At 47.8% G+C, this 23,239-nt stretch overlaps 2 protein-coding genes across 3 annotated transcripts; both read left to right on the forward strand.

Moving 5' to 3' along the window:
* Positions 1-435: 435 nt before the first annotated feature.
* gpsm1b (G protein signaling modulator 1b) lies at positions 436-14,390 on the forward strand. 2 transcript variants are annotated; one of them, XM_068334626.1, is made up of 14 exons: positions 436-725; positions 5,997-6,218; positions 6,731-6,866; positions 6,973-7,115; positions 7,187-7,310; positions 8,073-8,188; positions 8,290-8,445; positions 8,523-8,631; positions 8,723-8,837; positions 9,141-9,208; positions 9,295-9,456; positions 12,266-12,425; positions 12,516-12,721; positions 12,817-14,390. In XM_068334626.1, exons 1-14 carry the CDS (start codon positions 664-666, stop codon positions 13,024-13,026), a joined length of 1,989 nt encoding a protein of 662 aa, XP_068190727.1. In that variant the 5' UTR covers positions 436-663; the 3' UTR covers positions 13,027-14,390. The 2 variants fall into 2 exon arrangements, with proteins under 2 accessions (XP_068190727.1, XP_068190726.1); XM_068334625.1 differs by lacking the exon at positions 436-725 and adding an exon at positions 3,581-4,784.
* Positions 14,391-14,796: 406 nt separating this feature from the next.
* On the forward strand, positions 14,797-21,437 carry ak1 (adenylate kinase 1). The gene is made up of 7 exons (XM_068335462.1): positions 14,797-14,904; positions 19,088-19,113; positions 19,803-19,838; positions 19,928-20,091; positions 20,796-20,912; positions 21,003-21,194; positions 21,278-21,437. Exons 2-7 carry the CDS (start codon positions 19,107-19,109, stop codon positions 21,341-21,343), a joined length of 582 nt encoding a protein of 193 aa, XP_068191563.1. The 5' UTR covers positions 14,797-14,904; positions 19,088-19,106; the 3' UTR covers positions 21,344-21,437.
* The last annotated feature ends 1,802 nt before the right edge of the window (positions 21,438-23,239 follow it).

Genomic DNA, 23,239 nt, shown 5'->3' on the forward strand with positions numbered 1-23,239 from the left:
TACTTTCTTAAAATTAATAAATAATATTTGCATATTATAATATTATTCTCATTCTCACTTTTCCCCTCTCATTATTATTATTATAATATTTTATATTATTATTATTATTAAATTGTGTATTGAAAAATACAAAATGTAATCAAAAGATATTTAGTCCGATAATTCAAATTAATTAAAGAAAATAATAATAATTTGGGAATAAATTGGAAAAAACGTGGTGACACTTCTTTCAGGTGGGCGTGGTCAAACCCGGAAGTAAACCTTCCGTTAAAGCTAAAAGAAAGCTAAAAATCCATTAAAGAAGGTTCTGCAGCATTAGCATGTTAGCATGAATAAAACAATGTATTCGAGTGTTAGCATGCTAACGTGTCACACGTCCACCGCCGTCACGCGCAACGCTCTGACCTCTGACGTCACCGAAGGGCGGAACTGGACGTGTTCACGGTGTATTTGCACCAGACGGCAGCCCACTTCCACAGCGGCTGCCCTTCCCGTGGCGGGTGAGCAAAGACGGCGCGGAGGCGACGGTAGGAAGGTGAGAACAGGGGAGGGAGTGCCGGAGAAGCGGAACGGCTCCAGCCGTGGGGAGGAGAGAGAAGGGTCGCCGCCTCCGGAGGAAACCAGCGAAGTGTCGGCGGGAGGGAGCAAGCTAGCAGCGGCTCCATGGCTCAGTCGGCGGCTCACAGTGTGGAGCCTGACCTGGCGAGCAAGAGGCTGCACTCCAGGTAGGACCCCAGCTGGGGGTGGGCAGGGGCGTGTACAACATCAGGATGGAGGGTCCCCTTCAGCTGACCCGTGGATGGCTCTGGGGGGAGTGGAGGTGAACTGGGGTGACCGGGATGAGCTGCGGGCTAGCGGGGCTCGCTGAGGAGGAGCCGGGCGGGAGGAAGTTGGCCCGCGAGCTCCGCTTGCAGCCCAGGAAGCATTCCTGGCGCGTGTCACCGGACTGCTGCGGCCGGGGAGCCCAGACTGAGAGGAGCCGCGCGAGAGGCGACTGAGAGGAGCCGCGAAAGCTACTGGAGGCGGGGGGCACTGCGGGGAGAGGGGCGCTCCGACGGGCGTATGTCCGGGGTCCGGACGCTCCGGATGGGCTGACGGGAGCAGCGGGTCACCAGGACCACTGTGTGTGTGTGTGTGTGTGTGTGTGTGTGTGTGTGTGTGTGTGTGTGTTCGTACATTGGGCTTACACCCAGATGAATGTCCATCTGTAAAGGTTCTCTCATCATGAATGACTTGATTGACTGAAAGCTATTGATCTCGTATCGACTTTATGTATTTAAACGCATTGATGTATTTTAACAGTTACACTGATTTGTCAGTAGGAGCTGATGCTTTGCTTGTTTTTATAAGATGGTTTGACATCGGTGCTGCGAGTCACATCAGTGTAGTGTCTATGATGTGTTGCTATGGTGATAGAGTCTATAAGTTATCAGTTCACAGAATGTCTTCAAGTGGGCGGCTGGAATGTTATGAACTGTTGAGTTGTGAAATGACATTCATGGCCTGCAAGGTTGCTGTGCTCTGAGGATACACAACACACACACACACACACACACACACACACACACACACACACACACACACACACACACACACACACACACACACACAGTGCTTGTTTGTTATCGTGCTGCCAGGTCTACCCTCCTCCAGTGATTCTACTATTTTACAAACAAAGTCAATACATGACCTTCCTCACAGTGTGTGTGTGTGTGTGTGTGTGTGTGTGTGTGTGTGTGTGTGTTTGTGTGTGTGTGAGAGTAACGTTCAGTTAAGGATATTAATAACAAACGTCCAACTTTGTGTCATGAATCTATTCGGTGAACTTCTTTGCAGACTAAACACTAGATTCATACTAAAAGATGTAGAAACTATGGGTGAGAAGGAGGTGTCATGAAGCCTCGCTTTGAGGAGCAACCACATCCTCCTGCTCCCCACGGACCACATGAGGATTTACTGCGTTCATGTAAACATCTCTAAGACTCAAGTGTCTAAAGCCAAATGGCCAAAAAAGAGGAAAGACAGATTCACAGAGGAAGACGACAGAAGGAGAGAGGAAAGGACAGAAGGAAGGGAGAGAAGAGAGAAGCTCGGGGCTAAATGAAGGAAATGTTTCCTGCATTGGGAGAAAACATTCCTCGAGAGTCTCCCTTTGGTTTCCATGACAACGAACTGAAGAACTGTGTAATTATGGCTGGATTGTTGCTTCGAGCAGCTTTGTTTGTCAGGAGAGAATAAAGGACTGAACCCTGGCGAAGGAGAGCTTCCAGAACACATCACAGACGCTTCATTGATCTATAGATGATGGATAAACAATCAATCAGACGTCTGTGTCTTCCTATCTGGACACTGATGATGATGGTCTTCACCTATTAGATTAGGTGGACTTTATTTGACATGTTTCAGTTCTTCTGAACAGCTGATCCAAGAATAAAATTAACATTTTAACATTAAAAATCGTTTAACATCAACATTTCTTTATTTCTAGTTCTTTTCTCATGCAAACGTCGTCCAAGATAATTGTTCAATATTTGTTCAGGCGTCTTTTGTGCGTCCACCTGCTGTCTCTTTTCACCAGGTGTGTGTTTCACCATCCATGTCATCCCCAGCAGGTGATCCGTGTGAGGGACGCGCGTTGTTTGAGTTGTCGTCCGTGGAAACGGTCAAAGCCGACCTGATTCAAGCGGCATTGCTCCAGCGGGTCAGCAGCAGGCCGCCGCCGCCACCATTCTCTTTACATGGGGGACATCAAACAAACACGTCTGTGTTTGGTGTGTCTGACGGCGGGACGCCGCTGAGCTAAATGTCACCGCCAGAGGATGTGTGTGTCGGGGGCGCTTGTGTATGTGGGTGTGTAGGGGGGGTTACAGGTGAAACCGAGGGGACAGGATTTCTACCAGTGTCTCGTTAAAAGAACAAGCTGGACCTGAAGGGAATGAATACAGGAAGTCCTCAAAATATGAACATCCGACTTACAAACAACTATGCTCCGCTATGTCCGACTGTAATTTCCCTTCCTGCCACAGCCCTCGCTAAGCAGCGTAAAATCAACACCCCATAGGTTCAGACTTGATGTGTCATGTTAATATGAGTAAGCAGATATCAGACTCAGTGAACAGTTTGCTCTGATGTCACTTCCTGTGGTCTTTTGGTCTTTCCTGTTGACGTCATCTGCAAAGTTTCCTCCTTCTTTTCTACACATCTCTGTGAACTTTTGAGCAGGAAACAAACCCACAATGCATTTCTGTTCATGGAGACGTTCACCAACATGGAGACTGAAGACAATTCAGGTTGAAGTTAGAGCAGCAATGTAGACGATAGACTACCTGTCAGAAGACTGACAGGTAGTCTATCGTCCACTGTGGTGGATTAAAGCTGGGCTTAGCCTCTACACCCCCCAGGAGAAAGATTCATTCAGCAGAGGTAGAGATGTTAAAGTTACATTATGGTACTACAGGATTTCATTATTATGGGATGTTTTAATGTCCTGTAATTGTCTCTGGTCAGTCTGAGGGAATAGAACTTTAGCATTTAGATCAGTAATGACCTCAGTAAAGACCTCAAATGTCAGTTTAGGAACAACCTTTAGGTAGAAGTTTTGTTTGTATGTTGAGGACTACCTACAGACCAGAGAGGAGAGACGTCTCTTATGCTTCTCTATGTCATATATATTTGAACAGACGTGTGGCGTCAGGGCGCTGGAGGTCGACGGGCCTTTCAGCTCATCATTAACGTCGGATGTCGATTAGAAACCGATTACCTCTCTAATCTTTAGTAACACGATTGATACCTTTCACTGTTGCTATTAGTGGCGGTTCTGACTTCCTGTTTGCGTTGACTTCCTTCGACCGGAGCGGCTTTATGGGTTACCAGAACCGTAACGATGACTCGGCTCTTTCCCACCAAAGGAACCAGGAGCTGCGGCGTCTACTTTGTCACGCCGTGGTTATTTTAGGACCGTGTTGTCGAAGAACAAGGAGATAACCTTGAACTGATTAAAGGCTCTTACCCACGGTGGAAACCAGCAGGTGTGTGTTACTGTTAGGGCGCCACCTGCTGGCCACCATCGAGAATGCAGTTTTGACATGGCGTTCCTTTAGCCTGCAGAAGCTCCAGTTTTGTTTTAGGTTGCGTTCAGGCGCAGTTTTCACTGTCGGTAACCCCCCGGCAACCAGCCTTCTTTCACTCCCCCGTTGGCCGGTGACCTTGTAAGGCTTCTCCTGTGTCAGCAGATAGTTGGATTAGTCTGAGCCAATCAGATCCCTCTCGGAGAGGAGAGGTGCAGGTCATTGGATTAGGAATTGTCTTCTTCATCCTTCCTGTCCGTCTCACGCAGGGGAAGTTGTCGCGGTTTCAGATACGTCCCTCCCTCGGTCGGGGGTGACTCTCTCCAGAGTAACCTGGATTCCCTGACCTGGTGATTGAACGACGGCAGCAGAGCTTCACCATCCCGCTTCTGAGGACTTAAACTTTCCCTGAGGATTCATCCTGATCAGCAGATGTCATGGATTATTGATTGTTATTAGTGATTATTTTCATCTGACCTTGTATAGCGGTAGCCCCATCATGAGTGTACCTAAAGACCAGCTAGCGGTTCTGTTTGGATGTAGCTCGTGTTGCTAACCCCTTGACCCCATGGCCTCTGACCCTGCCCCTCTGACCGGCGCTCAGAGAGCGATGTGTCGACTCGTCCACCACGGTCCCCGACCTCAAGCCATGCTGGGGCCGCTGCACCTGGAGCTGCAGGTGTATGTGAATAAAACACGAACGAGGCAGAAACGCAGGTACTGCAGGGACACGTTGTGTTGCTATGGAAACCAATCATTGATTCTAGATCAGGTTATGTCTTGTTGAAAAGTTGCTGATAATCTGTAACTCATCGGAGTTGATGGAGGAATGGAAGCTGAGGCGCGAGTGTTTGTCAAATGTTTGTGTTGTTGTGATGAACAAATAGCTGACTCATCACAACACCAGCTGACCAGTGACCCCCATCAGCTCCACAGGGGGGGAGAGGAGTCATCAACGGACACACACTTCGTTTTCCTTTCACATTCCCAGATTAATTGTGTGTCGTTGTCCTGGTTGTTGCCATGGTAACCAGTCAAACTGGTTGGACGACTTGGTTTTTGAGAGCTGTGTTTGTTGTAATGCTGTGTCAGTGTTTAACACTGTGTGTAACACTGTGTGCAACTCCGTGTAACGCCGTGTGTCAGTGTGTAAAGCTGTGTGTGGGTGTGGAACGGCGTGTGTATCGCTGTGTGTAACGCTGTGTGTAACGCTGTGTGTAACGCTGTGTGTAACACTGTGTGTAACGCTGTGTGTAACGCTGTGTGTAACGCTGTGTGTAAAGCTGTGTGTAAAGCAGTGTGTTGGTGTGTAATGCGGTGTGTAACGTCATGTGTAACTGTGTAATGCTGTGTAACACCGTGTGTAACGCTGTGTGTAACTCCGTGTGTAACGCTGTGTGTAACTCCGTGTGTAACGCTGTGTGTAACACCGTGTGTAACGCTGTGTGTAACTCCGTGTGTAACGCTGTGTGTAACACCGTGTGTAACGCTGTGTGTAACGCTGTGTGTAACGCTGTGTGTAACGCTGTGTGTAACGCTGTGTGTAACGCGGTGTAACTGTGTAACGTCGCGTGTAACGCTGTGTGAAGGTGTGTAACTGTGTAATTCCGTGTGTATCGCTGTGTGAGGGTGTGTAACGCTGTGTGTAACCGTGTGTAACGCCGTGTGTCGCTGTGTAATACTGTCTGTAACGCCGTGTGTCGGTGTGTATCGATGTGTAACGCTGTGTGTAACGCCGTGTGTAACTGTATGTAACGACTTGTGTAACGCCATGTGTAACTATATAACGACGTGTGTAACGCTGTGTGTAATGCCGTGTGTCGCTGTGTAATACTGTCTGTAACGATGTGTGTCTGTGTGTAACGCTGTGTAACGCTGTCTGTAACGGTGTGTCTGTGTGTAACGCTGTGTGTCGGTGTCCCGCTGCAGGATGGAGGCCTCCTGTCTGGAGCTGGCCCTGGAAGGGGAGCGCTTGTGTAAAGCCGGGGACTTTAAAGGCGGGACGTCGTTCTTCGAGGCAGCGGTGCAGGTGGGGACAGAGGACCTGAAGACCCTCAGCGCCATCTACAGCCAGCTGGGCAACGCCTACTTCTACCTGAAGGAGTACGGCAAAGCCCTGGAGTACCACAAACACGACCTCACCTTAGCCAGGTGAGCCTCACCTCCCAACAGCTGATGAGGTGTTTGACATCCAGTCAGATGGGAGGGGCTCCATCATCATCATCATCGTCATCATCATCATCATCATCAGTTGGAGAGAAATAGTTATCCATCACTAAAACCAGATGATCTGTTGTCTTTGTTTGATTGTAAACAAGTAAATAGAGACAATCTGCTTTCTATTTATACTCTACTATTTTACTGTGTTTTTATCGTTATAGAATATCTAAATATTGAATAGTTAAATCTTTATTAACTCTAAACGGACTCAGGTGAGCTTCAGAGACTCATTACACTGACAATAGATGGGACAATTAGAACTCATAGAAAAAGCTGTTTCAGTAAAGCAGTGTCTGGATGCTTCATCAGTAATCACCCCCCCCACTGTGAGACAGCTGCTTCTTCAGCAGGGGGTGGTGATCAGAGTCCCAGGAGGGCCACTGGGACCCGGTCCAATCAGTTCTAGTACCTCAGTGGTGTGTGTGTGTTTGTGTGTGTTCCAGAACAATAGGAGACAGGATTGGAGAAGGGAAAGCCAGCGGGAACCTGGGGAACACCCTGAAAGTGTTGGGACGCTTCGACGAAGCCGCGGTGTGCTGCCAGAGACACCTGGACATATCTCAGGAGCAGGGCGACAAGGTACCAACCAGCCTGAAACAGGAAGTAGTCAGAGAAATGTGTGTGTGTGGGCGGCTGCGAATAAAAGTGATCAATCAAACCAATCGTCTCTGCCGTGCGGCGGCAGGTCGGGGAGGCCAGAGCGCTGTACAACGTGGGGAACGTGTTCCACGCCAAGGGCAAGCAGCAGCTGTGGGGATGCACCCGGGAGCCAGGGGACCTGGCCCCCGACGTCAGGGACACGCTGCTGAGGGCCACCGGCTTCTACGAGTACGTAAAACACCCCCGTGGAAGGATTCTGATGTTCGTGCTGCTGATGTGGTCGGTGTTCGTCTCCGCAGGATGAACTTGTGTTTGGTCAAAGAGCTGGGGGACCGCGCCGCTCAGGGGAGAGCCTACGGGAACCTGGGCAACACCCACTACCTGCTGGGAAACTTTGTGGAAGCCATCAAGTTTCACCGGCAGGTGAGGCGTCAAATCATGTGATACATAACAGCGGATTGTTCTGCCTGTTGTAGCTGGTAGACTAGAAGGTACAGTCAGAATAAACAGCCGTTCGTTTCTCTAATTTACGCAAATGAAAGTCCAAATTCAGCCCAACTGATGTATTTACATACAAAACAGTGAGATGCACCAATAAGCAGCCAGCAGGGGGCGACTGACCTCTGGAGGTGGTCTGCTGTAGAGACGAAAACGTCTGATCATATAGGTATCCCCCCTATTTAACTCATTGGGGGTCCACCTTAGGTCGGGCCCTGGTGCCCCCGTCAGGAAAGTACAGCAGAACCTTGAGATGCGGGATGAATCCGTTCTATGACTGACGTTTAACCATTTAAAATAACTGAAATCATTTTAGTCATTTGATCATTTTATTTTCATATAATTTCATTTAATCATTAAATCACTTTATTTAAAAAATAAACTAAAAGCATTTTAATCCACTCCAGCTTTATGTAAAAGCCTGAAAGCCCCTAAATTATAAATTATGAAAAACAACATATTTTTATCAACCAATAGACTTTAGCTGTGTATAATTAATTGTATATAAATTGCATAAACAACGATAAAAAATGACAATAAACACAAAAGTCAGGAGAACACACAAGCTACGTCTTTACTCCACCAACGAGAACGAGATCCGGTCTCACTGATGTCGTATCCATCCACTGAGACGTGGTAAAGAACGAGATTGAAAACGGGATTATATGCTGTGACTTTCTTTTTAAGAGATTATCCATAGCCAAAGAGTTTGGGGACAAAGCAGCGGAGCGGCGGGCCTACAGTAACCTCGGCAACGCCCTGATTTTCCTGGGCCAGTTCAACTCTGCCACAGAGTACTACAGGTGAGAAAAGAATGGAGGCTGACCTCTAGTGGAGGGAAGGTGAACTACCAGCAGTTTCTAGAAGAACTCTCATGCGTGACACCTCCTTTGCTTCCCTGCAGGAAAACATTGCAGCTGTCCCGGCAGCTGAGGGACCAGGTGATGGAGGCTCAGGCCTGTTACAGCCTGGGGAACACCTACACTCTGCTGCAGCAGTACGAGAGGGCCATAGACTACCACCTGAAACACCTGTACATCGCCCAGGACCTCACTGACAGGTAGGGAGAGCACGAGCCGCATTGACACCAACACACGCGTGAGCACACCGGGAGTTCTAATGGTCACGACTCTTTAGGGTGGGGGAGGGCCGCGCCTGCTGGAGTCTGGGAAACGCGTACGTGTCTTTAGGGGACCACAAACAGGCTCTCCGCTACGCCAGGAAGCACCTGGACATCTCAAAGGAAGTAAGAACCCATTCGTCCGAAAAGCACCTGAGGTGGAATCCAGGCTCAGCCTGACTCCTGGGTCTTCCTCACCTTCTCTCTTCTTCCTCAGATCGGAGACAGGAACGGGGAGCTGACGGCCCGGATGAACGTGGAGCAGCTGATGGAGGCTCTGGGGGTCAGTGAGAGCGACCTGTCGCCCTCCAGTTCAGAGTTTGAAATGCAAGGTGACGCTGAAAGTTCTCTTGACCTTTTCCTTGGAGATTTGAGATCATTTGTGAGGTTTTGTGTTTGAACTGATGGGAGCGAAATGAAAGTGTAGCGCGTTTGGGGTTGAGTGATTTTCAGCCCAAGGAATATATTCCTTTTTTTTTAAATGCCCAATTCAAAAAACTTTATTTGTCCCCAAGGGGCAACTGAAAGCACATAAAGCAGGATTGGTGTAAAAGTATAAACGTAAACGGTAAAAATAACCACAAAAAAAAATAATCATGAGTCGTGCTCACGTTCTGATGCGTTTCCTCCCACAGGGGCGAGACCTAAACTCACCACCAGGAACAGCATGGACAGCGTGGAGCTGTGGAAGTTCTCAGACAAGGTGGGTCGTCCGTCCGGGAGGAAACGCGTCTGCAGACGTGATCAACATTCGTCTTCTCATCCTCGAGTTCTTTTTCTTTCCTGCAGAACGACGACAACCAGGACGCGGAGAGGAGGTCCAAGAGTCAGCCGCCGCAGCCGGGCCAGAGGCGAGGCTACCCCGACAGCCAGTCGTCGGACGAGAGGCCGTGGTTGGACTCTCCGGTCGACACTGATGACATCACCGTGCAAGTCCCGCCTCAAGCTCCGGTAAGTCACTGTGGCTTTATTTTTAACTCTGGTTTGACAGTTCTTGTTACCTTCCAGTATCAGATGCGCCGGAAATTTATTGGTGCTTTTCTGTTCTCTATCGCGAGATCGCTCTGACATCGGTAAACTTTAGCCGCACAACTTCTCCGTCTTCCTCTGATTTGCCATTCTGTTCCTGGATCAGTCATCATGACGCTCAATTCCATGATTAGAAGCCAGATTTTCACTGACCTCTCAAGGAAGTTTGCCCTCTAGATTAATCCTGCTGCCAAGACAACAAACAAACAAACAAACACCCAACAGACTCTGGTATTAAGAACCTCATCAAAAGGAAATGTATTTTTATTCCTCTTCGAGGAAACATACCCCAGCCCATAATGGAGCCACCGACATTTAAAACATCCTCCCCTTGTCATTCTAGAAAAGTTCAACCTCTCTTTTGTAGTTGCCTGTAGATACCGGAGAAAAATTTGGTGTGATCTTCCTTTTCCAATCTGGTCGACCTCCATTGAAGGCCAGAGAGACGAATGAAAGACGTTAAAGTGGGAACACGTCCCTTAATTTCCCGTGAGGTTTTTCATCCACGTCGACGGAACGAGCGGCAGAAACCCTCAGCTTGGGTTTACATTTAAATAGATGTCCCCACGGCGCAAAGCATGTTTTTTTGACTATCATTGTGTCACATGATCGTCATGAACAGCTGATCGTCATCAACAGCAGATGATGATCATGCGCTGCGAGGCGGCTCTGTGGTCCCAGGAGGATACGTTTATAGCAACCACAGCCGTAATAGCTTATGTATTTATATTTAATTTTAGCTTTGATTTCTTTTGTCTGCTTTTAAAGTTTGCTTTTTTTCATATTTAACACGTTTGAATACTTTATAGTACTTTTAAACCGACAATACTAGTAATGGCCTTGTTTTTTATTTCACACTTTTCCTCCATCTTTGACTCGCTCATCTTAATTTACTCCTTTTCTTCTCTTCCCTCTTTTCTTTCTTCCTCATCCTCATGTGTTCCGTTCTTTCGTCCCGCCCCTTTGGCCTACTTATCTGATTGGACAATAGAGAGAGGAAGTGAAGCGATGCCCTCTGAGTGCATGAGGCCGGTACGGAGGGGGGGACTGGTACAAGTCTCAAGGGGAGACGACCCGCTAGAGGAAGTTCTTCATATCAGTGGAACTGCGCCTGAGGTGTCCTTAGCTCTGATTGGTTGGTTCCATATGAGGACGGTTGATTCTGATTGGTTGGTTCCAGTAGAGGATGATGGAGCTCTAATTGGTTGGTTCTTTAGACGATGTTGGCGTGTTATGGACTCATAACAGCACCAGCTCCCCCTCTGATGATAATGTGACCCCCCCCACCCACAACTTCCCATAATGAGTTGTTTTCCCACAGTAGGTAAATGGGATCGAACTGGCAGAACAGAGAGAGAGAGAGATGGAGGGAGACAAAGAAAAAAGGAAAGGAGATGGAGTGGTCGGTAGAGATTCAATGAAAATGAAGGGAGAGAGAGAGAGAGAGGTAAAGAGGTGGGCTAAAGCCAGAGGGAGGTGTGTGATAGAGAGAGGGAGGGAGAGAGAGAGAGAGAGAGCTCAGATGTGGGAGTGAGATAGAGGCAGAGAGAGAGAGGGATAGATAGAGGGATAGATAGAGGACAAAGAAGAGGATCTGCTGGTGAGATGTTTCATTTCTGTTTTACAGCCTGAATAACAACATGGTGCAGACAAGACTGGAGGTTATTAATCCTCTTCCTGATTCTGACTCGTGTGACTCTTTCTGGACTCCAGTGAGACTCTTTCTGGACTCAAATCACACCCTGGACTCCAGTCATTCTTTGACTGAATTGTATTGAGACTGTTTCTGGACTATAGGAACTCTGTCTGGACTCTGGTGACTCTTTCTGGACTTGAGCGACTCTTTATGTATTCTAGTGAGACTCTTTCTGGTCTCTAGTGACTCTCTTTCCGGACTCTGGTGATTCTCTTTCTAGATTTGAGTGACTTTCTGGACTGTAGTGACTCTCTTTCTGACTACCAGTTACTCTCCTTCTGGACACCTGTGACTCTCTGTTTGGACACCAGTGACCCTCTTTCTGGACTCTGGTGAGACACTTTTTGGACTCCAGTAAGATTTCTTCTGGGCCCTAGTGACTCTTTCTGGACTCTAGTGACTCTTTCCGGACTCTTTTGACTCTCTTTCTGGGTTCTAGTGAGACTCTGGACTCTACTGACTCTCTTTCTGGACTCTAGTGAGATTCTTTCTAGACTCTAGTTACGCTCTGTCCGGACGGACTCTTGTGACTCTTTGGATTCTATTGAGACTCTTTGGACTCGAGTGAATCTCTTTCTGGACACTAGTGAAACTCTTTCTGGACTCTAGTGACTCTCTTTCTGGATTCTAGCGACTTTCTTTCTAGACTCTAGTGACTCTTTTTGGGTTCTAGTGAGTCTCTGGACTCTCGTGACTCTCTTTCTAGACTCTAGTGACTCTGTCTGGTTTCTAGTGAGACTCTCTGTATTCTAGTGGATCTCTTCCTGGACCCTAGTGACTCTCTTTCTGGACTCTAGTGATTCAGTGGATGTGCAGATGTGAAGCCTCTATCAGGGCCATGCTTCTGCTGATTTTCTCGGTACCTTCAGTATCTGGGTCAAGGTAACCTCAGCAGGAGGACGCTCCTCCTCTGTAATCGGATTATATTTGGCGTCCACTAGCAGGTCATCTGAAGGCGCGTTGTGTTTCTGAACGTAATCCGTTACTCAGTTGAGCTGCTGAGCTGATGTCTCTGTTCCTGTGCTGACCCTCCAGAAGCTGGGCCGGGACCCGTCCGATGAAGACTGCTTCTTCGACCTCCTCAGTAAGTTCCAGAGCAGCCGCATGGACGACCAGCGCTGCCACCTCGACGAGCAGCAGAATGGAGACGGAGAAGGAGCCGCCAATGCCGTGTCGTCCCTGAATGCCATGATTGGTCAGTTGAGAAGGGCGTTCCTGCCTTCATCGATTCTTTGTCCATCTTTAAAGGACCCTGAGCGATTGGTTTTACCTCCTCCTTCTCCAGACCCTGCTATCACCACATCACCCCAGACCGAGGAGCTGTTCGACCTCATCGCCAGCTCTCAGAGCCGCCGTCTGGACGACCAGCGGGTGAACGTGGGGAACCTCCCAGGCTTGAGGATCACCCACAACAATCTGGGACACCTGGTGGGTGAGGGCGATCACCAGGAGCCCAGCGACGACTTCTTCAACATGCTCATCAAGTGCCAGGTTAGGCTTCGCCCCACCCTCCAGGACAGGGTCTCCCCAGTCCGCGTCGATCTGAAGGGTTGGGGTTTGATGGGTTGTAATGTTTGCCTCTTTAGTCCTCCAGGATCGATGACCAGCGATGCTCCCCGCCCGAAGCCGGCCCCCACGCCCCAACAGTGCCTGACGAAGACTTCTTCAGTCTCATCCAGAGGGTGCAGGCCAAACGCATGGATGAGCAGCGCGTCCAGCTGCCTACAGAGGACGAGGATGAGGACGACCCCCAGTCCCCGGACCCGGAGCCCCCAGGTGGAGGGGGGTCCAGCTAGGACTGCTGGATGATCTCACGTCAACGAAAGTACCAAGTGAAAGAAGCGTGAGCCGGCGTTTGAAGACAGCAACCGAAGGGTGGAGTAACTAGATGTTGAACAGCAAGATGTGCAATAGGTGGTCCTGTGGGTGTGTGACCCCCCCTCCCCGCCTCCCCCCATCTCATGTATGTAAATACAGCAGGAAGACGAACCGTGTCCTCAAGCTAATGCCTTAATCAGCATCTCCAGACTCTGGATTGTATTTCTTGGTGTTTGTAACACGCATCTGAAACGAAACAGCCGGGACAGATTGGCACTGAAACCCGAACCGGTTTTATAACCACACGCGTGATGGCGGCGTACGCCTGGCGCCACCCCCACCGCCGTCAAAGTCTCGAACAAGTGTTAGAACCGTCCAGTATTAGCTGCCCTAGCGATTTGCGGCAGCGGCGGCATCTTCCCACAGTCATAAACACGCTTTCCTTACCGTATGCAGAAACGGGGCAAACGCCCCAATCGGACGCTCGTTTTACTGATTGAAAAATTCAAGTTGTAAAAATGTAAAAGATATAAAAATTAAAGCTCCAATTAAGGTTCCAGCTTGGCTTTTTAACGTAACGCGCTAGGCAACTTTCTAAACATCTGAAAAAAGACGCTGGCGGCGGTCGTTGGTATTTCTAAACAGCCAACGGGAAAGATGGCCGTGTCTTTCTTCAGGAACAGTATGGAAGCCAGTGTTGTAGGTTGGTGTGCTGCCACCTAGTGGTCAAAACAGAGTATTACCTCAGGAAGCAAGCGAGGTCACCTCTGCTCCTGAGCGCAGGACGACGTTCTAACAGTAATGACACATCTTTGGTTTCAGGACGTTTCTTTTTCCCCCCACTTAAACAACAATTTCCAGATTTCTTTTGTCCTTGATTGCTTCGTCATTGTAGCAGGGTAAAAAAGAGCCGCCATCCTGTTTTGCTTTGGGTCGTTTTGTTGCTTTGAAGCTTGTTTTTCAACGTTTAACGGTACTTACTGTACAGAAGGTATTTGATCTCCGGTCTTTCTCTTTATTCAGAAGTCGTGCATACCTCATTTTGTACCTCTGAGCTCGTTGGAACCCTGATGGATCCGGAAGGTCATGGCGGTTCCGTTTGGGTTCATCTGGCTTTGATGAAAAAAAAACAAACAACCACATTGGGAGCTAAATTTAACGAAACATCCCAATTTTTTTGTGAATTAACATTTTTTGTTGAAGTATTTGGTACGCTTCTACTTGACTGCCATAATTTGTACATATAAATAGATTTTGTATTTATGTTCCATTTGAGGACATGAAGTCCCCCCCCCCACCTCCTCCCATGCTTTTAATAAAAAGTTTCAGTTGTTTCTCCCGACTGAATTGTTTTTTTTTTGCACACATTTCTTTTTTATTCCTTTTTAAACCTTCATAACTAGAAAAAAATAGAAACCTGCAGCTCAAAGGATTGGATTCCAACTCTAATCTTTATTGACGTCAAATTTTAATCTGACAAAACCTGTTTGTTTACTTCCAGATCAGATTTAGAACAAACAAACCAGAGCGGCCGTCTCCAGAACAAACCGTTTAAAGTGCATTCTGCCCCCCCCCCCCCTGTCACCCCCAGCCCCTCCACCGGCCTCTAATTTCACCCCTGCCTCCTCTCAGTCGCCTTCTCTCTCCTTCCCTCCCACCCTCCCTTTCCTTGTCCGCTCTTCCTCATTTTTACCCAGAATGCACTGCAGACTGAGCAGGCTCAGCTGAGCTATAAAAAGGCGTAGCATGGGGGGGGGAGGGCCGCCGTGCAGCAGGAACTGTGCAGACACACACACACACGGGGATCCAGGGACGCAAGCCCTTCGCTGGGATCTAGAACCGCCAGAGAGAGAGAGGTCAGTCCAGAGGCTGGTGGTGGTGGTGGTGGTGGGGGGGTTATCTGTCAGCTGGGGGGGGGGGAGATCTGTCAGACGGTTTCAGGGGAGGAATGTGAGCAGGGTGTGATGGGATGTGAACTGTCACTGGTTCCAGGTGGGTGAATGTGAGGGAGGGGGTCTGTTCTGTGGCGTTCAGGCGAGCCGCTCCAAATTTCCTGCTGCATCTTTTGATTCTATCTGTCGTGTCGTCCAGTTCTGACACCCCCACCTCAACCACCCCCCCCTCACCCATCCATTAAAGCCCATTATCACAGCTCCGGATCAGCTGAGTGCTATCGATCCATTAAAACGCTCCACAGGAGAAAACGTGTGACGTCGGAGGGTCCCCGAGTCGCCTTAAAGGGACAGGACGCCCGTTTCCCTGGTAACCATAGAGAATGCACTACTATAGCTCGTGTTTTGGGTGGGTGGGTGGGTCATGCTATGCCCTAACAGCTGCAGACCCCCGGTCTTTATTTAGCAGGACTGCCTATTATAAAATAAGGCGTTGGGGGCGGGGCATGCATTGGGGGGTGGGCGTGGTCACGTGGCCACGGTCCTCTAGAATGGAATGTTCAGATGTGTGTCTGCGGTTCACAGGTGGGAAACAAACTAATCCCCCCGTACAGCTTTGATCTGATCTCTCGGTTCCATCCTGGGGGAGAGGTGGCGGGGGGGGGGGGCACGAACGCGGCGTCGAACTCACAAACGCACGGCGCCATAATAGGCCAGAGACGGGGTCCCAAACCGGCTCCGCTGACTCAGCCCCTGAGTGACATTTACCATGACAGAGGGTCAACGTCTGGCGACAGGGGGGGGCCGGACACCTGAGAAGCAAGGGGCCCCCCGGGGCCCCCCCTGATGACCAGAGAACGAGCTGCGTGTGCGTTCGCAGCTCGTTGTTCGGCGGTGGAGAACGTGTCGCCCTGAAGCTCCGCTGACATTCCTTCAAGATTGTTTATCTTCTGACAACAGAGTGTGAATAGGAGACGTGAGCCAATGAGCAAACAGAGCCGAGGTCACATGATCAGGCTCATGTAAACATCACTAAGAACTGTAGGAGCTCCACAGAGTCAGGCTGTTGTTTGCCTTTCCTTTTGTTTGTTTGTTTGTTTGTTTGTTATCTTGTTGTTGTTTATTTTTAGTCAGCTGATTTCTCAGGTTACCTGAAACCCTCGTGAGCGCGCGCGTGCGCGCAGTGTGACCACGTGACCCACCGGACGACACACGGAATAAAACCGGGATATAAATAGAATCCGGAGCGTCTACGGGTAGCAGGAAGGGGCATTCTTATCGGTTTGGGCATTTTTTTTTGCCTTTAAAGGAAATAAAGAAGTTTTATGACAGCGGACGGGGCGAAGGGGGCGTGGTCGCCCCCCCCTCCCATAAGATGCCATTCTGTCCCCCTGATAAAACAGGAAGTGTTAAATTCACGCATTCAAACTAAATAAACGTCGTTAAAATTATTTAAACAAACTAAAAATTAAAAAAAAAAAAAAAAGCAGTTTTGTCTTGACTCACGTTTAAACACGAGTCACGTGACAGACGAGCGGAGACTTGACCTTTCCCGTTCGGGCGTGACGTCACCGCCCACCCCACTTCACGCATTCACTTCCTGTTTTGAAGACTTCCGTTTCTGTCGATGCGTGAAGTTGGAAGAATTATTTAAATGTAGTTTTATTCTAGTTTATTTTATGAGTCTTTAGTGGCGGGAAAACAACAGGAAGTTGATGTCCGAGGCTGTTTTTTTTTTTTTTTCTCTCCGTGAAGATCCACAGTCATCTCACGCTGGACGGCGCCGTCGTGAAAAAGTGCAAGGCCAGTGAATTTTTTGCCATGCACGAAAAAACCCCAACTTTTGGACAGAGTAACACCAGAGGGAGGAGCACAATGATGCCCTGTGACTGCAGACGGTGTGAACAGACGGTGTCCACCATGTGGTACAACCTGAGCAAAGGTGATGCAGTGGAACCTGAGAGTGAAGTTTGGATTTGCTCCTCTGCTGGTGAATAACACCATCGTTTCTTTGAAGCTGGACACTGGGGCCAAAGTCAACCTAACAAGCTGGAGTCATGCCAAATAAAAAAATGTCAAAGTGAGACCCAAGATGTCAACACAAAAGGTGACTGAAGAAGATAATGGACAGAGAAGAGACCAAAGGAACATGCAGGTGGACGATGAAGCACAAGAACCGCCTTCATCGGTTACGACGTTCACTGTCGTACCCGATGGACACGAGACATTATTGTGGGGACAAAGCCTGTGTGGATTTGGGCTTGATTAAAAGACAGACTGAAGGCAGAACTAGACCGCATGGAGAGCCTGGCAGTCATTAAGAGGGTAGAAGAGCCCACAGACAGGGTAAATTCCATTGTCTGTGTCAAATCAAAGAAAAATGACTGTAAGAGTGATTATACTATTAATATTATTTTCAATTATTTCAGTTATTTTCAGCTCTGAAAAGCACAGTTGTGTATATGCAGGTGATACTGTTTATTTATACACCTATTGTTATTATAGTTCTTTTATGACAAGCTGTGTTGTATATTTTGTGTCCCTGAAGAGGGAAGATGTACTGACATCAGTAACTGTCGTAAAGTGAGGTGGGATGATTTACGGCTGCTGTAACGTACGTACATACGAGAGAGCTCACAGTAAAAGAACTGAACCTGATAACAAAAGTCTCACAACATGTTATCTATGTCATAAATAGTGTCTCCATCCTGTTCAGTCTACTAGTAGATGTGATATTTTACTATCATGAAGGTGAAGTATCACATCACAGGTTCTTCGATCATTTCCTACAAACCTGACCTCATCGAAACGTTCTTCGCCTGGCAGGAAGTTAACGTCCAACGGGAAGTTAACGTCCAACAGGAAGTTAACGTCCAACGGGAAGTTAACGTCCAACAGGAAGTTAACCTCAAAGACCTTTTTCTCTGTAGATCCCAGAGAGGTTCTTTGGTTCTCATCTATGTCATCAATAGTGTCTCCATCCTGTTCATTCAGTCTACTGGTAGACGTTACTTCACCTTCATGATAGTAAAATATCAGCTGTGTTTTTTCTGTTTATCACATCACAGGTTCTTCACAAAAAAAAAAATAGGATCATTTCCTACAAACTTGACCTCATCCGAACGTTCTTCGCCTGGCGGCAGCAGTTTCGCCTCCCTCTACAAATTACTATTTTGTTCATGAAAGCAGTAAAAGGTCAGTCGTTTCTGGCCCAGGGCTCCATAACCCTCTCCTTCTATAGTCCACACAACGCGGAGGGGACACGGCCCCCCCCGGGCCTCGTTACTGCGAGACACAGTTTTGATCCAGAACCTGCAGCGCTGGGTTGGGACTTGAATGTGACACCGGGGGCTCAAATGGTTACGGGCTAACCCACCACGCTACCGATTCCTTCACGCTCACACCTTTTCTCCGGGCGTATTTGTCTTCGTCGTTCAGGAAACGGCCAGAAAAATGAAGGGAGGGGTGGGATTTGAACCCGTAACCTCAGGTCTGAGTTCCTCCTCTCATCTCTCTGAGCTAAACCTTCAGCTGCTGGATCTGGTTTGGAACTTGTATTTATGGGTTCACAGGTGGAGGAACTGACCAAAATGTTTGTGTAACCAGGTTTAGAACCAACTCCCACTACAATGACCCCCCAGGTGTGTCCTCACACCCTCCTTCACACCTATTCTCATTTTAACTTGAACTATGCGCATGTTTTTGGAGCCACCAGACACGTGGAGAACATGCAAACTCCTCACAGAGAGGCCCTCAGTGGGGTTTGAACCCCAGACCTCCTGGCTGTGAGGCCACAGCGTTACCGCTGCGCCGCCGTGCTGCTCTGGTGAGAGGACGAGGACGACTACCAGAACAGTTCACGCTTCACACAAAACCTTCTTTTTACTAGTCTACAAATAAAACGCTGGTCTACAAATAAAAATACCAAATTCTATCATTATGTTTTTATTGCTACTATCTATCAGAAACATGTATAAATAACTGTAGTGTGGTAGTTTCTTATATTTATGTTGTTTTCTTTGTACAACTCTGGGGGTATCTGGTTGAATCCTTCAATCCTTTGATTCGAGGGTTCAAAGGATTCAATCCTTTCATTCCAATATTCACTGTAATTAATTTATTTCTTCTTTTCTCTCTTCTGCTGAAGGAAAATCTAAAGAACCACAATGGCAGGTAAATGAGATATTTACGTCAGAGTGATGGATGTTGTTTGGTGACGTGTAAAATTCTATATATATATATTTCTATTTCTATTCTGAATGAAATGGATTGAAACGAAAAGCTGACATGTCTTGTTGTAGCCTCCACCGCCCCCTGGTGGACATTGTGAGAACACACGCCACACTTCATGTTCTCCTAACTAGACTGAAGAATAGATTTCATTGAACCTTTTATAAAACTAAGAATACAACATATGATAATAGAAGCATCACGTGATGCCATAAATATAATCCCCATTACCATAAATAGAATTAAAATCCAGGTTTGTCTTTTTATTATAGATTTACACCACAGTTTTGTTTCTAGTTCCCGGTGAATGGTTACACTCAGGTAATTTAAAGTCGTAGGTGACACAAGTTGCTATGGCAACAGTGTTTGAGTAACTGCTCAAACCTTCACTGGAGCTCAGCCACAACAGATTTGCAGACGACTGACTGCAATTTAAAATGGGGAATATTTGTACGACGGATTCAACTGAACTCCGGTCTTCCACTTTAACCCGTAAGGCACTGGATTAGGATTATTTAAAAAACATTTATCAGCAAATCCAAACCTTTTATTTACTGGATTAACTGGATTATCGGAGGCCAGCTTTGCCTCGTGTGTTTGAACTAAACCTCTTTTCTTCGTTCTCATTTCAGACAAAATTAAAGATTCCAAGATCATCTTTGTCGTGGGTGAGTCCACCTCAGATTCAGACCGTTTTTTTAATTTTCTCCTCTTCCTCCTCCTCCTCCTCCTCATGCGTTTTGGCGTTTGTTCCCAGGTGGGCCCGGTTCTGGAAAGGGAACCCAGTGTGAGAAGGTGGTAGCGAAGTACGGCTACACCCACCTGTCCTCTGGGGATCTGCTCCGCGCTGAGGTGGCGTCCGGGTCCGACAGGGGCAAACAGCTCCAGGCCATCATGCAGAAGGGAGAACTCGTTCCCCTGGTAAGAGAACCGCAGTCCGTTTAAAGGCAAACAAGTAGACCCAGGAGACACGAGTTTAATCTGTTCTGTGACTGAACTCGTAATTCAAACATTTAATCATTTAATGTAACTAAAATCATTTTATCCACTCCAGTCTCCAGTCTTGTAAAAAAGCCCCTAACCGCTAAAATAAACATTGTTATCAACCAATAGACATTCAGACTTTACCTGTGTGTAATTAATTATATACAAGTTACGTAAACAATGATAAAGAATGAAAAGAAACGCAAAAGTCACGAGAAGACACCAGCTACGTCTTTACTCCACCAACGAGAACGAGATCCGGTCTCACTGATGTCGTATCCATCCGCCAACTAGTGGTGGTGTCCTGAAGCACAACTTGTATCTCAAATAACTTGTATCTCGAGGCTCTACTGTATGCAAACGCCACTCATCAGGAAGTTTAAATGCGTTTAAATGCTAGCGGGGAATGAGTTCTGATAATATATAAGAGCAGTAAAGAGTTTTAGTGCGGCTCTGTCTGTAATCTCACGCTGCAGCCCAGCAGTAAATGATCCAAATGTTCTGTTTGTACTGACGGGTCTGGAGGAGGTGCTGAACTCATTGATTCTCTCATCGATTTTAATGGAGGATAAAACACAAAACCGTCACTAAAACAAATGAAGCGCTGAATCATTGTAAAGGTCAAACACAATGTGTTTCAGGACACCGTATTAGACATGATTAAGGACGCCATGATCGCCAAGGCTGACGTGTCCAAGGGCTTCCTTATCGATGGCTACCCCCGTGAGGTGAAGCAGGGCGAGGAGTTTGAAAAGAAGGTAAGCCTCTGTCCCGACGCGCCGCCCCCATCGTTCCCATCATTCCCTTCTGCGTAAATGTACCCAAAACCGGCTTCTCATTGGATCCAGATCGGCAAACCCTGCCTGCTGCTGTACGTCGACGCCAAATCCGAGACGATGGTCCAGAGGCTCCTGAAGCGTGGCGAGACCAGCGGCCGCTCCGACGACAACGAGGAGACCATCAAGAAGCGCCTGGACCTGTACTACAAAGCCACCGAGCCGGTCATCCAGTTCTACGAGGGCCGAGGCATCGTCAGGAAGGTGAGCGCTCCGGATAGCTGCGCACGCCCAGCAGACGTTCGTATCTCACATACCTCATCGTATCTCGCCGTCTCTCCTCACAGGTCGACTCCGAGCTGCCGGTGGACGAGGTCTTCAGCCAGGTGTCCAAGGCCATCGATGCTTTGTAGTGGAAGAATACCAGGAGAAGAGTCCGGTCCAGTTCCTGTTGTGTTTCAATGATCAGTTTCACCAGAACGACAATAAAACATCCCGTTAACATTTGTTAAGAACATACCACCATAAGCTCACGACTGACGTGTGTGTGTGTGTGTGTGTGTGTGTGTGTGTCTGTGTGTGTCTGTGTGTGTGTGTGAGACGGCCGCCAGGCCAGGTTCTGGATGTTTCTTAGGAGTGTCAGCTCCAAACCTTTAAGGTGTTACACAGGGCAAACTGCACTTTACACAGCGGCTGTTCCCTCGGTGGCACTGTCGTGTACAGTCCACACGTCACGCGGGAAGCAGAGACTCCTCCCTTTATGATGACATCATCAAACGCCACCAGAGATCAGCCATTGGACAAACACCCGTCATATTCACGGCACATGACGTGTTCTCGTTTACTCATCAGGATGCAGACGTGTAACGTGTACGAGTGGAGGATTAAAGCAGAAAGAAAAACGCCTGTTGTGAAAACTGTGTGTGAATGTTTGTGAACAGAACCCAATAGAACCCAACAGAACACAACAGAACCCAACTGAACACAACAGACCCCAACATAATCCAACAGTACCCAACAGAACACAACATAATCCAACAGTACCCAACAGAACCCAATAGAATCCAACAAAATCCAACAGAACCCAACAGAACCCAGTAGAACCCAAAGACTAAAGGCAGAGGGCTTCAAAGTTCAAAGAGAAGGAGACAGAGCCAGAGGGGGCAGACACAACAGGATACAAGACACACACACACACACACACACACACACACACACACACACACACACACACACACACACACACACACACACACACACACACACACACACACACACACACACACACACACACACACACACACACACACACACACACACACACACACACACACACACACAGGTATCCGGACTACCCTCCAAGGAGAGCTGTGATCTCTGGTCTGTGATCTCTGGTCAGTGATGATGGGGGGGTTGGGGGCGTTGGGGTGCAGGATGTGGCCATCGGAAAGTCCGTCGAGAAGAGACGTCTGCGCTCACATTCACAAAGATTCCAAGGATGCTGCTTGAATGTGTGGAATGCCGGTCGCACCTCATGGAGGTGGAAAACAAAGGGAAGGACGGAGGTGGAGGTGATGAGGGGGGGGCAAAGGGGATGATGAGGGTCACGTACCGCCAAGAGGAAGAGGAAGAAGAGGGGGGGGACGAAGCTACACGTCTGGAATCTATCACTGAAAAACAAGATTTTACATCCTTTCTGATCCGCTCCATGAGCACCGAAATGAGTCAATAAATCATTTCCAAACAGGAGCGGAATAAAAAACAAACTGTTTTAAACTGGCAGCAAAATATCTGAAACATTGTGAACTGAAGGTTAGCAAAAAAAACAAACGGCTGCTGCACCGTTTCCAAAGGCCACATCGATAGCAGTTAACGTTTAAACGGCAGACGTGATTCAACATCTTAATCCAGAACTAAAAGAATAAAAGATTAGGTTAGGTTAGGTTTAGTTAGCTAATCCTAGTTTAACCAAAACACTAATTAACCCAAATCCTAACCAAAACTGACTGTAACTAACATTAAATCATCTCAACCCTAACCCCTAACTAACCTAACCCTAAATAATCCTAAACCTAATTAGCCTTAACCCTGACTACCCTTAAGATTAACTAACTCTAAACAAAGCTAATTTACAGTAACACTAACCCTAACCCTAACTAACCTGAGCTAACCTTTAACCCTAACTAACCCCAGCCTTCACTAACCGTAACCCAAACCTGTGCATGAACAACATCGTCTGCAAAAAGCTGAGATTAAATCCTTTGGTCTCCAAGCCGGACTCCTGCAGGATCCTGGCTGTGCCTTGAAAT

This window comes from Antennarius striatus, chromosome 15, assembly GCF_040054535.1.
Source record: "Antennarius striatus isolate MH-2024 chromosome 15, ASM4005453v1, whole genome shotgun sequence".
Lineage (NCBI taxonomy): Eukaryota > Metazoa > Chordata > Actinopteri > Lophiiformes > Antennariidae > Antennarius > Antennarius striatus.

Bases quoted from the DNA above. Each gene is read 5' to 3' on its own strand.
- ak1 (XM_068335462.1), top strand. The intron at 19,839-19,927 runs GTGAGTCCACCT...GTTTGTTCCCAG, and splicing joins CAAGATCATCTTTGTCGTGG to GTGGGCCCGGTTCTGGAAAG. The intron at 20,092-20,795 runs GTAAGAGAACCG...AATGTGTTTCAG, and splicing joins AGGGAGAACTCGTTCCCCTG to GACACCGTATTAGACATGAT.
- gpsm1b (XM_068334625.1), top strand. From the start codon at position 4,636: ATGGCCTCTGACCCTGCCCCTCTGACCGGCGCTCAGAGAGCGATGTGT. The intron at 6,219-6,730 runs GTGAGCCTCACC...TGTGTGTTCCAG, and splicing joins CACGACCTCACCTTAGCCAG to AACAATAGGAGACAGGATTG. The intron at 9,209-9,294 runs GTGGGTCGTCCG...TCTTTCCTGCAG, and splicing joins TGTGGAAGTTCTCAGACAAG to AACGACGACAACCAGGACGC.